Source organism: Hesperophylax consimilis, chromosome 30 (genome assembly GCF_061612785.1).
Source record: "Hesperophylax consimilis isolate HC1 chromosome 30, BYU_Hcon_1.0, whole genome shotgun sequence".
In the NCBI taxonomy this organism is placed as follows: Eukaryota; Metazoa; Arthropoda; class Insecta; order Trichoptera; family Limnephilidae; genus Hesperophylax; species Hesperophylax consimilis.
Genome location: NC_142865.1, coordinates 9,449,780 through 9,464,422, shown reverse-complemented (window position 1 = coordinate 9,464,422; position 14,643 = coordinate 9,449,780). Strand labels below are relative to the sequence as shown.

General features: G+C 33.9%; 2 protein-coding genes across 2 annotated transcripts; one reads left to right on the top strand and one right to left on the bottom strand.

The window, feature by feature from the left end:
* Nucleotides 1–1,381: 1,381 nt before the first annotated feature.
* Chrac-14 (DNA polymerase epsilon subunit 3 Chrac-14) lies at nucleotides 1,382–2,177 on the bottom strand. Its single transcript, XM_089649537.1, has one exon. It carries the CDS (start codon nucleotides 2,011–2,013, stop codon nucleotides 1,639–1,641), a length of 375 nt encoding a protein of 124 aa, XP_089505663.1. The 5' UTR covers nucleotides 2,014–2,177; the 3' UTR covers nucleotides 1,382–1,638.
* Nucleotides 2,178–3,195: 1,018 nt separating this feature from the next.
* Nucleotides 3,196–13,039, top strand: NC2alpha (negative cofactor 2 alpha). Its single transcript, XM_089649534.1, has 4 exons — nucleotides 3,196–3,324; nucleotides 3,418–3,490; nucleotides 5,771–5,913; nucleotides 11,212–13,039. The coding sequence occupies exons 1-4, from the start codon at nucleotides 3,283–3,285 to the stop codon at nucleotides 12,553–12,555; spliced, it is 1,602 nt and encodes a 533-aa protein (XP_089505660.1). The 5' UTR covers nucleotides 3,196–3,282; the 3' UTR covers nucleotides 12,556–13,039.
* Nucleotides 13,040–14,643: the final 1,604 nt, after the last annotated feature.

Sequence of the window (14,643 nt, the reverse complement as noted above, 5' to 3'; positions counted from 1 at the left end):
TCCAGATGTCAGACTGTCGCCGTTTACGTCTCTGAGTATGTAATAACAATTAATACTTTCATGTCGTTATTTTTCTAAAATATCTCCTGATAAAAAAGGGTAACCGTTCAATATAGTTTACTTGGAGTCGTATGTATACGGCGCATCAAAAAGAGCTCGCTCATGAATGACTCATAGCTATAGGTAGGTACTTTAACCTCTTGAACGCCAGTGTATCCTTGGATACCGAATATAACTAGTTATTCTAGTTTTTTTATTTCTTGGGCATTATGTAATGATTTCTAGACATTTTTGTTTTAAATAGTTACTTAAATTTTGTTTACTTTGCTACCGGTTTCGACACAACCGTGTCATTAACTATAATAATTGTAATTTTTAAGTTAGTTTTAAGATTGCTAGGTAATGACGCGGTTGTGTCGAAATCGGTAGCAAAGTAAACAAAATTTAAGTAACAAATGTACATTGGAAAATAAAACACAAAAATACTTATCGTAGATTAGATACTATTTTATAAATATATAAACATTTTAAATGGTAAGACGATACAATTCACAAAAACACAATTTGACAAATAACAAGTAAGTTATTATGAAAACGGAATCAGTTGGTTCGCGATGAAAACTTAGCATTGACCGTCAAGAAGTTAATTACTAAAGAAATTAATACAAAAGAAATCTGGTAAAAAAAAACAAATATGTACTTTATGGCTTTATTACTTTTCAATTTTGAAAATTACACTTAAATTCAAAGCAAATCCGAGTACTAGAGTTCATAGAACCAGAGTTAAGGACAGACACAACAGAAATTTATATTTTTGATAATCAAAATGTACATTTTTTTTTATATACAGTGCCAATGTCCAGCCTTGGTAGGAAGAAGGCTCAGATGCCTGTGGAGTTGAATACCATATTGTGGAAACATGAGACATGGACAAACACACCCAAAAACTCAAATTCAAAATTGTTTTGAATGGGATGCGCAATGTCACACGTGATGCTGATTTGCAATGTTCAGATCGGCTTGGGACGCGCCAAAGGTGGACCTAAAGGATGGCCTTCACGCCTTCCAATGCATCTAACCAGTGTCTCGATGTGTTTCTAAATGGACCTATAGCCCGAGTGCTTACGGAGCTCCAGACCAAAAGTCGCCAAAGCTCTCACAATATCTGTTTTCCTTTTTACATCATAATTATGTTTTTACAGAAAGGCAAACATTCCCGGGTTGCGAATAACCTGACAGTATTTGAATTCTCACCACTACTCCAATTGTAGTAAGAAAAAGTTGCTTAAGAAATGATGAAAGACTATCTGAAAGAGAATCAAAGCAGATGATTGATCCCGTGACACCGCAGTTGGAACTTTACGCATTTGCGCACAGTGAAATAACACAAAACTGCACTATATAAAGGTTATGTTATTATTATTGTCCACTCGGCTGCTAACCAATGAGAACAAATTACATGATTCTATTGTCACAGCTCATTTTAGACATACCTAAACCCTTATGGTAACCGGATAAAAAAGAACATGTTAAATTAATGAGTTAGGTTAGGTTTTTTTTGTTTGTTCTTTTTCTTCGATGTTCTATTTTGTAATGGAACCCAACACTTTTATTGTTCACAAAACTACATAATTAAATTCAGTCTTCGAGAATTTCGGATAATTCTTGATCTCGTTCGTCTTCTTGGTCCTTTTTCTTCGCGGCAGTAATACCTTTCTTGAGTTTCAAGGAAGCCTTATAGATCTCCAGAGATTCTTTCAGGGGTTCGATGAACTTTTCGAATTCTATGTCTTCCATGGCGTCGAGAACATCTTGACCGGTCAGGGTCTTTCTGCCGGCTTTCTTGGCAACATTTGTAGATGCCGAGGTAACGTACAGAACGAAAACCGATGCCACTTTTGCCAGCCCGGTTCTAGCTTCCTTTGCGATGGAAATGCCGTCAGGAAGTGCCTCCTTCACCAGTCGGGAGACGACAGATATCGGCAGGTTTAGATCTTCGAGTCTTTCTGCCATGTTTGTGGATAAAATACAAAATATCGAATGTGGAAAGAAATTTGAAAGCGAACTTTAGTTTAGTTTCGGCGGCGATGAGAAATGAGAACTGTCACTTTTAAAACGGCGGGAAAATTTTATCTGTGGAAACTCAACGAATCTTGTTGAGTAAAATCTAAGCTGTATAAGCCTGTCATCCCACGGATGTGTGAGCAATCGACATAAACCGAATGCTGCGACCTCGAATACCCTGCAGAAAATCAAGTTCACTATAATAAGGTAACGGTCTGTAGCGCAGTTTACTGTGGAACTTTAATGCGCAGAGTCTTGTAGCATTCGGTTTATGTTGATTGCTCAACGACCCGTAGGACGACGGGCTTTATTTAGTTATTTTTTAAATGTGAATAGGTAGGTGGGCCTAATTTCCCCCCACCCCCTACACAAAATAAGGGTGAACTAAAAAAAAGGAAAAGTAGTTTTTCCATTAGACATGTTCCGATTGCCGAAATCTTAAAAAAAAAATAAACTAACTAACTAACCATCACGCCGTTTCCCGCAGGGGTAGGCAGAGAGGACGGACCGCCAAACAACTCGGTCATCATGAAATTCGGATTGCGGTTTCATTTGCTGATGCATTTTGAAATGACAAAAATGTTTATATTAAGCACAGTGTTCGGAAACTTGTAGTACAAGCGGGAAACTTTGATTCTATTTTTCGATTTGAGCTTTCGTTTTGGAGTAAATTGAGTCCCACAATGATTTTTTTAAGGTTATTTTTTTAAAGAAATTGGTCATTAGGGTGAATATAAGATGTTTTGTATTTTTAAATGCTTTAAGGCGTAGACCTGGTTTCAAAAGTTTTTTTAACCCTTAGTTGTTGAAATAATTGAAAGTTAAAAAAAAAAACGAAATGTGCAATTTTTTTTTTTGGTTCCCTATGTTATGTAAATTCACCAGCTATGCTTGTGGTATAGGTTTCCGGACACCATATACATAGTACGAATTTCAATATGTTTATTACATATTTTTAGTTCATTTCTCAATTTTAAGTGGGATAAAGAAATTTAAAAAATTCAAAGTAAATAAGTACTGACCGAATAAAATGCTTTCACCCGAGTGACTGTGACTGGTGAATGGTCACCTTTACAGTTGTCAGTTTCATATAAAAATGAAGTGGGACGAGAAAATCCTTTCAATAACCTCAAAATTTTGCGCAAATGTTTTCGTCTCCCGTCAGTTGTGAAGTAAATTAAACATTTTCAACGAATTACGTTTAATTAACGGTTCAGAATGCCGTCTAAGAAGAAAAAGTACAACGCGCGCTTCCCTGCGGTATGTTATTTTGGTTATTTAGGGTTGACATTTGAATTTATCCCTTTGGTGAGCTTTTGCGTTTTGACATGACCTAGCCTTAATTTTTTACAGGGGCGGATAAAGAAAATAATGCAGACGGATGAGGAAGTCGGGAAGGTGGCGCAAGCCGTTCCAGTCATAATCTATATCCTTTTTAAATACCAAAATAAGCTACATTTTCGATGTTTGACACTGCAGTTGTATTATATATTATTATATCACTTAGGTTTGTTTACAAATAATAGTGGTGACTGTTCATTTCAGCATCCGTTTGTGATCCGTCATCTATTAACTGATTGCGTTTACAACTAAAGATTGCTTTGTTACAATATTGCAGAAGAATATTTTACATTTTTTAACAGATTATTAAATTTTTCAGTTGATTCATATTTAGATTGCATCAGTGCTATGCTTATAGAAAAGTTAAAATTATATTATAACGTGGTACAATCGGCGTCACAATTCTATTTCGGAAATTTAATGTGATGCGTTGTGTTATGGATTAATAATTTATAATAATAGAAAAGTTTTGTGGAGTCTTATTTATGATGCCATTTGTTACATTTGTATTGTGATGGCTCATGGAATGTGTTTAAATTTTATTATTTTTAATTGTATAGTGTAGTGTTATTGTCCGTTACTATCATTACTTCGCAATAAGTTAACAGTTAACTTGCTACAGATATAGCCTGAAGAAAGGCACCATGATCCAACCTGCTGCTCCTTTTATAAAAGTCTGGCTTAATTACAGAAGATCGACTTTCACTGAAAATATTATGTGCAATTCTAGAGGGAAGATATGTGTCGTTCTGGATCAATCGTGATCATTTTGATCCGATCACAAACCACCAATGACAATGCCAACTTAAAAAAAAGATTCATTCCTATGATTGATTAGCTGTCAGCTCAGTTAGCAACCGTGATGTGCATGGCGAGCAACCATAGATGTATGTATTTTGTAAATCGGCCATCGCCAGAAAGACAAATAGAGATGTTAGATACCTGAAATCTGAAATAGGCTGTCATTGCAGTTCCTGGCTTCATTTCACATAAACCATCTCTATTTCTGTGCCACGAGAACGAGACTCGGAGACGCCCAGTCTACCAAATTACTTACAACTAAGATTTAAAACTAGTGACTTAAAACTAATGACATACATATTTATGACCAATAAACAACATTGTATTGTGTGACTTACAACCATGTGCAACTAACATATTTACATTGAAAAATATATGTTACGCTTATTGCCCGTACTGTCAGTGATAAGTTGATATAAACAACAATGAGATGAATTTATGTGTGATACTCTGTACATAAAATATTAATAATAATGATAAATCTAACTCAACGTAATATTAAATTACAGTGGGACGAGTTTGTGAATGATACAACACAACTCTGTATAGAGGTAACATAGAAACACAAATACATATTACTATGCCTTGAATCAGTTTGAGGATTACATACATAAATATATATTCTACATGTTAATAATAATGACAGAAATGTTTATGAAAAAGTTGTTATTAGCGCCAGAAGAAGTAGGAAGTTAATTTATCTATGTTAAATTTAGGGAACTGGTGCTGAAAATGCACTAAATGGGTTATCTGGATTGTTTATGTTTATAATACATTTATCAAATAATTTTTTGCTATCAGTAATTTTAATTCAGCGTTTAGATGAAAATACGTAATTAGATTTTATTGCAAAGCGGAAATTCAAACAGATTCTCTGACTACCTGACAGCGTCTTTAAGAAATATGACGGTCAATTTGCCGGAGGCCTGAGGGGTTAAATGAAAGGAATTAATTATAGATCTTTATCCGCCTTAGGATGATTTATCGCTAAAAATTAAAGAGATTAATGTGTTACGTTCCCATTAACATTGTCCATTGGTAGGCAATTCAACACACTTTGACTTTCAACTTGTTTATTTGGTAAGAAACAAACTTTTATAATGTGCAAAGATAAATATATACCAGGCTAAACAAGGTTAAGCTAAAATTTCTTATCCTAATGTTGGTATGAGATATTAGTTTTATTTTGCCTTAAAATCTAATCAGAAAGTAAAGGGAAGGGGAATATAGGATAAGGATAGGAGATGCTCTCGATACTTTATATATTTATGCATTAATTTGTGATACAACGTCACTATGATGTAGAAAATGCCGTTGGCTGGTACCGACGTTGACCGGCGTGACATCAACGCTGCCATATTCACAAAACAAAAACCAACATGTTGTTTTGGCGGCAAATCGGAAATGGCACATTAAAAATACCTTCATTTTCGTTATTTTTTTTTGAGAAAAAAAACAGTGAAAATACCCTATTGAGGAATTTGTGTACATATAATAATTACAGCTTTTTATTTTTATTACTGTATCAATACTTAGCCAAATATATGCCTTAACTCCATCACACCTCGCACCCTGGAGCTATTTGTGGAGTCCCTCCTGACCAAGGCGCTGCAGGTGACGCAGGGCAGGAATGCCAAGACCCTCAGCCCCTCGCACTTGAAGCAGTGCATCCTGGCTGAGTCCAGATTCGACTTCCTCAGAGACATGGTAATTAATTTTATGCTAGTACTCTTTATTCAATTTCACTTTTTTGCAGGACAATATATGTTTTTTTTGTCAATCGACACCACACTGGAGGGCCTGAGGAAAATAATTTCCTTTAGGGCTTATTTCTTCTTTGGGGATGCTGTTTGAAGGGTACTTTGGAGGAAATAAAGGAGTGAACCTGGATCTCATACACTCTTTTTGAAGGAGGATGGAAACACACAATCTGGCAAATAATTCCACAGCCGAGCTTGTGAAACAAGAACTAGTAATTGAAGCATGTTGGGTGCACGTTTGGCGTATTTCTGTTATAATTTAACATCTTCCGATACATGTCAACTACTATTATACTAGTTACTCTTTATTCAATTTGACATCTTCCGATACATGTCGACTACTATTATACTAGTTACTCTTTATTAAATTTGACATCTTCTGATACATGTCAACTGCTATTATACTAGTTACTCTTTATTAAATTTGACATCTTCTGATACATGTCAACTGCTATTATACTAGTTACTCTTCATTCAATTTGACATCCTCCGATACATGTCAATTGCTATTATATTAGATACTCTTTATTTATTTATTTAACGCCCAGAGGGCTTTTACATGGTTGGTAGTATAATTTTAATTTGACAAATACTTTGAAACATAAAAAATAAGAATAAAATTACATTTGATAAAAGCTATGCAACAAGTCATACAAACACAAGAAACAAAAACAGAAATTCAATCTGTTTTCTTCCTGGACAAAGATAACTGTTATATTAGTGCTTTTTATTCAATTTAACTTCCACCAAGTTACTTTGTGTTTAAACCGAATGTTGCTCACAATATTTTATCATTGTATACAAAAATGCCATGTTTTGATCTTTTGAATTTTTTGTTTGTTTTTATGTGTTATTATTCACAATTCTAAGTTCTATCGGACTTAAAAAAACATCCTTTATTATTAATTAGGATACACTTCATTGAATTATTTTCAATATTGCGTTTCATAAATAAATTGTTTTTAATCTAAACAAATCATTATGAACTTACTACGACTTTGATGAGGAAAAATGTTGGGGGAAAACCCCGTAATAAATATTATTATAAATCCAACATTGATAATCAATTTGTTGTGATTAAATTTGTAAATAATGATGTAGTATTAATGATTAACCTATCGGTGAGTGTGGCCGTACTATTACGACCAGAACAAAATACTCCCCAAAGAGTATGGCCGTACTATAACGTCCTTGATTATCTCTAAATAGTATAAAATAATGTTGCTGTCCGCGTCTGTCTGTTTGCGCTTAGTTCTTCTAAACTACGCAACGGATTTTGATAAGGTTTTCACTATCATTTAGAGAATTTCTTCCGGAAGGTTTACATATATGATACATGCATATTATACTTATAGAAAGTAGAGAAAAGTCGATGTTTTATAATCAAGACGTAAAAATATATTTTCGGGTACTACATTGCTAATGCTGGCTAAACATTGCGAGATACATCAAAATAACTTGCTACGGAATTGTATATCTTAAAAAGGCTTACTGAAAAGTTTGAGATGTTATATGTCTATCGATGGTTTAAGGATAACCCCCAGAAACGCCGGGTACATGTCTGAATAAATGATAATTTTGAGCAAACTATGGTTTTGCATTTAATTTTTTTTTATTTGTGTTCTTCGAAAATGCTCACTCCTGGGACACAGTTTTGTTTGAGAAAGCTCACTCAGGGAGGTTAAGGTAGGCGACACATTTCGCTATACGCATCATGGCTTGGCCTATTTCAGCATATCGCTCGCCATAAACTACCGATGTGAATGTATGGCGAGCGATATGTTGAAATAGGACAAGCAACATAAATATAGCGCGCTTATAGCTTGCTCTGTCACAGGCTTAATCAATAATGCCAGTTATCATTGACGACTCGGGAAGAATGACACGATCAGGTGAATCAAGGGTTGTGTCAAAATAGTGAATAATGAATCAAAGGGTATGCCAGGACAGAATTATGTGGCGGACCAGATGAATAAGTTAAAGGTCTTGGCAACGTCAGCTTTCTTTCAAGTCCTTATAGATCGCATTTCGATTCCTAGGCCCAATGAATTTGAAAAAAATAATTTTAATTAGAAATATTTTTGTCTGTTTTACCAGTAAGTTAGATAAAATTGCCCTTCGGCACATTTCTATTGGATAATCTGTTCTGTGGGATCATCTTAATTATGCTAGTTATATCAATTTTATGAATAATATTATGTATACAAATATTTTACACATAATACATATGAATACGTGTATTAATTAAGGCGCTAAGTGCCCAAAAAATCGAAAACGATGTTTTTACAGAAATGTATTCTATGTACCGATGCCAATAACCCTAAATAGGATCCAAGTGCCTCAGGCAGTTCAAAAAAATACAATAAATTGATGAAGTCTGCCATCGCTGTAACTCCATTGGTATGTTATCTTTTAAAATGGTTTAAGTGCCACAACAGTGTTCATTGACATTCCATATAAAATGGACGGCGATGGTGTGTTGACAGTCGCGAGCTTGCTTGTAAAACGCCATCAAAAAGGTAAAGGAAGTGTGCAAAATTCGAAAAAAAAACTTAAAACCAGTGGCCAAGAGTATTCCACACTAAATAATAAAGTCATTCCTGCCAAAAAACCACCAAATTCTGAGGTATGTGTATAATATTATTTTCATGTACATTTTGTTAGTTTTGGTACTAACGCGCTAGTGATGTGCATGCCTGTCGTAATAATATTATTCATTCATATTGTTAATATTAATTTCGAATCCAATCATTTTGTAAACAGATAATTCTTTTAATTCCACTGTTTTTCTTATGTACTCGTTACTTTTAATTTATTATACCTACTTATTTCATGGAAAATAATAATTAAGTTTTTTAGTGTCGTTATGTTTCATAAAGCCGTTTCCAATGATATATTGGTCTTTCGTGATGTCGATAACAATAATATTAATAAAAACATGCATTTAATGATATGACCTACGAACTTTTATTAATCAAAATGTATGCTTTCACAATACATAATGGGGTTGGCCACGCAAAGCTAATTGTAGATGTCGCCATCGGTGAAGAGTGTCAACCAAATGTCAAATACAAAATTATCTATGCTTTTTCCATACATTTTGGTAGGTAGGTATTGTATTATTTTCTTAAACTGTTTATTATAATTTGCATTTTGTTTGGTAGAGCGGTACCTACTTTTGAAACACTGTATTCCTTTTAAAATATGTTTATAGGTTTTATGAAAAGTTATATACCTATGTTTAATTTTCGCACACCGACACTTTTTATTATGTTTGAATCATTTAAATAAATATGTATTTGTACATCAGAATAATTTTTTATTAAATTAAACAAATAAGTGATTTGTTTTATTTATATGCACATCCCTATTCCCCATGTGAAGGTTGTGCACTTAGATCTGCCAGAGCCCCTAAGATGGCACTTAGAGCATTAAATAAAATTCTTATTGTGGAGCTTCACCGTAACCGTCGTTGTCCGTTTTAAACTTTTATTTTGTAGAAATGCAGAATTAATTTATGCTTTTAAATTATGGAAGCCGTCGATATTGTTCTATACTACTAAGTAACATTTTTACAAAGGGTAGGCCACATATAATTTTATTAGACAAATCAGTATTTTGTTACAGCAAGCAGTTCTAGTTTTTGGCACTTAGCGCTTTAATTAATACATGTATTCATATAAGGAAATGTGATGCATGTTTTTGTAAATAACAGCCATATTTAACCCTTTGAATGCCAAGAACTAGGAGTGGAGTCGTAGTATTTGTATTGTGATTATCATTAACTCTTCAGGCCTCAGTCATATTTTGACAGAAGATTAAATATTTCCGCTTTGCAATAAAATCCAAATAAGTGGAATATTTCTGAACGTATCTGTAAAATAAAAATGCTTTTGAAAAGTGATAAAACACGCTTTGAAATAATTTTGGAAATATTAAAATATTGAATGCGAACATAAAAAAAATAGATTAAAATGACTCTTCTTACGTTTTTCATAACTGAAATTACAGATAGCAAAAAAATATATATAAAAACACACGAATTTTGTTAGACAAATATATTACAAAGTCAAAATATTTCACCAACAAATGTAGATATAATATGCCTCAACGCCATCTAGTGGGAAATTTAGCACTAACAAACCTTTCCTACAAAAATAAAGTTGTTTACACGTGAAAAAAATATAATAAGCAGTAACTGTTGAGAATGAAGTACTAGTACATATTGAATTATTTGGCGGGTTGGAAATAAGCCGACGTGGCTCAGTGGTTCAGAGCGTCTGACCGGACATCAGAAGGCGCGGGTTCAATTCCCATTGGCGGCATTTATTTTTACTCGGGAGATATTTTCAATTTGTATTGATATTATAGGCGACTAATTATTGCTTATAATAATTTACTTATAACATTGTTTAACCTCTTGTGGGCCAACATATCCTCAACCCGCAGGGCCGACAAGAAATTTCAATAAATAAAAAGATATTTTTGTTAAAGCCAACACGTAGACCATACCATACTGGCATAAGACGACATGTGTGTTTAATTTTAGTCTTTAACGAACCTAGTAGAGGTACGATCCAAAAGCAAAATGAATTTACAAGGTCAAAACTGCAATTGCACTGCTTCGTATCGTGGTGGGCGTATAATTCTGAATTTGAAATATGAGATCGACAAAACTGACGTATAATAATTAGGACTTAATGGCCAAGTGTTTAGAGGTGAAAGGCGGTAAGATTGAGATCCTGGGTTCGATTCTCAGTTGAGACCGTTATCTTTTTATTTTTCTCTGTCTTGTTCTGTTCCATGTTTCGTTTAGATTTGTTTATATTATCTTTTTCTTCAATGATGTTATTATTATTGATCATGATTATTATTGACATTCAAAGGGTTAACAGTCGAAATTAACTGATCAACATGTTTTTCTGGCATTCCTTCGTGTTTTTTCGCACAGGTATATTAATTGCATTGAAGAAATAAACAAATATAAGCGTGATCTAAACAAATCGTTTTTAAAACAAACTAAAAAACAAAATACTGTGTAAAATTTGCTGCAATTTAGATAATATTAATACGGTATAGTGCTATAAAACACATGATTTGTGATATCATTAATATTCTCAAATAGATATGGCATATTTAGATAAACAGTTGGTCAGAAATTAGTCACCCGTCAAACGTGTATTTTGTTTAAACCAAACTGTTTAGCGTAGTAATTGTGATTTTAATATTAATTATTTATTTTCAGGTGAAAAACATTCCGGATGTATCGCAAGCAGAAGAAAAGGAAGCCGCAGGTACGGTGCATAATCGTAGCGAGGAGAGTTCTCCCACCGCGTCGCGCTTCCCTGATACAAAGCCGCGGCAACCCCGGCAAGCCAGCTCTAGTCACAACATCAGCACAAGCATCAGCAATCACCCCCACAACAGTCATGCTAACCATCACAATGGTCAATCTAGCGACTCAGGAAGCGACTACGAACCTCCCAACAAGAGAAACAAACACCCTCACAACGGACGAGGCAATGCTCGCCAATATCCAAACAGACAAACTGAAAGAATCCCAGAAAATATCAGAGTTCCTAATGCTGTCGCTTTATGCAACCCTGGCGGTGTTATAACGATAGATAATGCCCCGCCTCCTTTAGTTTACGATCTTCCCGCCGCCACTCTAAGAACTAGTCGCTTGCCAAACTTCTACCAAGAAACGCTAAAAGAAGACGTTGAAGAAATAGAAAAGAAAGAAGTGCCGCCCGTCTACAGTTCCGTTATTCAACCGAACCCGGAATATTCTCGCTCGGCCGGATTCTACAAACAGTCTGATTCTAGTGATAAGAGTTTTTCAAACGCCGGGTATAGGGATACAATCGGAACGTATTCTGAGAAAAAACCAGCGGCTGAAACGATTGTACCACGTTTGCACATTGATTTATCAAAATCGTTTCAAGACAGTAATGCAGCTACAAAAACGCCGACAACGCCAATGTTTCATCTTGACCTTTCGGCTATGCCCCTAACTCCGCAATCGGAAAGAAATAACCCTCCGTTTACTCCCACGTACATTCGTCATCCTCATACGCCTATCTTTAAAGACAGCGGGATTTTTAAATCTAGTCTGCACAGATCCGAGAGTTTGAATCAGTTTGCGGGGGCTAAAAAAGGGCCGCCTCCCGCGTTGCAAACCTTAAAAAGAACAACATCACTTTACGACACGTCACACTTGCCGAACATGCGGCATTCGATGACGGTCGACGAAGATCAAGTGGAAGATTTGAGCATACCGAAATCTAAACCGGCGCCAATGTTTCATTTGGATCTGTCCAATTATAAGTTCGACGCCAGCAATTCTACTGAACCAACAAATCTGTCTATGAAAGATGTGACGAGTCTGCCAAAAAACATGCCGAAAAACATTGCAGAAAGTGCAAAGAGTTTGACGGGTGCCACTAGACGCAGGAAGGGGCAAAGCTCTAATGAGCCCCCCCCTCTGCTGCCGATAACTCCAATTACAAAACAGCCCCCTTCTACCCTTACGTCTAGTTCGCTTCGAAAAGCTCCCCCTTTGGAAATCGACGAAGATTATGACACTTGAATTCTCTTGTGCTGAGTGTTTTGGGGCTCTGTTTAAACGTCTGGTTGAATTTTTAATTCACAAAAATGAATTGAAACAATGTTAACAATCATCAAATCATATGTATTAGACATAATGGTTTGACGTGACCAAGATTTGGTCTAACCATTAACCTATCGCACCATCCTTCAAACCCTTGGTATTTTTGAAATTATTAACATTGTTTCAAGTCACATACTAGAGGTGTCAATCTTTAATTGCTAAATTTGTCGCTCGCTGACAAAAAATGTTTATTAAAAGAAATGATTCAATTCATTTTTAATATTCAAATTAATGTTTGTTGTACAATATTGTTGTATGAAGACAAAACACTTCTAGAATATTGAAATTTTCATTACAATAATGTCCAGAATCTATAATAACTACTATAGGAGATGGTTTATACACAGTTTATAATATTTATAAAAAAACTTTTTACTTTAATAAGACAAAGATAAAATCAAACAGAACCGTACTATACATTTTTTTTGTAAAACATTCAAAATTAGTTTTACTTATTTTTCAAAATATTTTTTTTAATGTAATATTCTTTTTTGTCAAAACCGATAATCTTTTTTCCCTTCAAATATTCTTAAAATACAAATATTTATTTTTCTAATATTGAAAGTGTAACAAACATCAAGTTAATTTCATAGCAATATCCATGCTATAAATATTAACATAAAAAATGTTCAGTGCTCGTACAAATCGTGAACTGAAGTTGAATTTTCGTGGACGATCGATGAAAAAGATTGTGAATAGTGAACATAAAAAGAAAGCAAGCTGTTAACGTCCAGTGAAAATAACTGTTTAATTTAATTTAAGTCAATTTTTTTTATGTCCAGCTTGCCTCTTGTAAAAAAATGGTTTTTGATAAATTTTACTTTCTTATTTTTTTAATGAAAATTAGAAAGTATTTTGGCTTTCTTTTTTTAAAATTATTGTAATACATGATGTTTCATCAAACAATGTTTTTTTTTGTTTTCAATATTCTTTAGACAAAAGTGTAAGAAAGAAAAAAAAGAAGTTTTTTTTTGTTTTCAATATTCTTTAGACAAAAGTGTAAGAAAGAAAAAAAAAAGTTTTTTTTTAAATTTCATTAATTATTTATAATTTTTTTTGTATATAATTAATAATTTATTTTAAAATTCAACTAGATTTCAGAACAGAATTGGTTCTCCAAGTTTGAAAGCATTTATTTTTAGTCGTAGCGTTTGAACAAAAGTTACGAATTTTTAGTTTTAATTTAATTTATTACATACCTACTGTGTATAATATAATATAATTATTTTAGTTTGTAGAACTTTGTGGCCATTGAAACCGAAGACATTAGGTTAAGAGATGATCATCTGCGTGTTTTAGAATCATGCAATGGTTATGAAAAGTAATACATGCAGTGGCTAAGAAATATGATGAAAATCATGCAGTGGTTGAGAAATAAGTTAAAAATCATGCAATGGTTAGGACATACAGTGAAAATTATGAAATGGTTAAGAAATGCATTGAAAATCATGCAACGGTAAAGAAATACATACCGTGAAAATCATGCATGGTTAGGAGATACAGTGAAAATCATGCAGTGGTTAAGAATTAAGATGAATATCATCCAATTGTTAATGAAGGCAGTGAAAATCATGCATGGTTAGGAGATACAGTGAAAATCATGCAGTGGTTAAGAATTAAGACGAATATCATCCAATTGTTAATGAAGGCAGTGAAAATCATGCATGGTTAGGAGATACAGTGAAAATCATGCAGTGGTTAAGAATTAAGATGAATATCATCCAATTGTTAATGAAGGCAGTGAAAATCATGCATGGTTAGGAGATACAGTGAAAATCATGCAGTGGTTAAGAATTAAGATGAATATCATCCAATTGTTAATGAAGGCAGTGAAAATCATGCATGGTTAGGAGATACAGTGAAAATCATGCAGTGGTTAAGAATTAAGATGAAAATCATCCAATTGCTAATGAAGGCAGTGAAAATCATGCATGGTTAGGAGATACAGTGAAAATCATGCAGTGGTTAAGAATTAAGATGAAAATCATCCGATTGCTAATGAAGACA

Bases quoted from the DNA above. Each gene is read 5' to 3' on its own strand.
- NC2alpha (XM_089649534.1), top strand. From the start codon at position 3,283: ATGCCGTCTAAGAAGAAAAAGTACAACGCGCGCTTCCCTGCG. The intron at 3,491-5,770 runs ATATCCTTTTTA...ACTCCATCACAC, and splicing joins AGCCGTTCCAGTCATAATCT to CTCGCACCCTGGAGCTATTT. The intron at 5,914-11,211 runs GTAATTAATTTT...ATTTATTTTCAG, and splicing joins TCGACTTCCTCAGAGACATG to GTGAAAAACATTCCGGATGT.
- Chrac-14 (XM_089649537.1), bottom strand. From the start codon at position 2,013: ATGGCAGAAAGACTCGAAGATCTAAACCTGCCGATATCTGTCGTCTCC.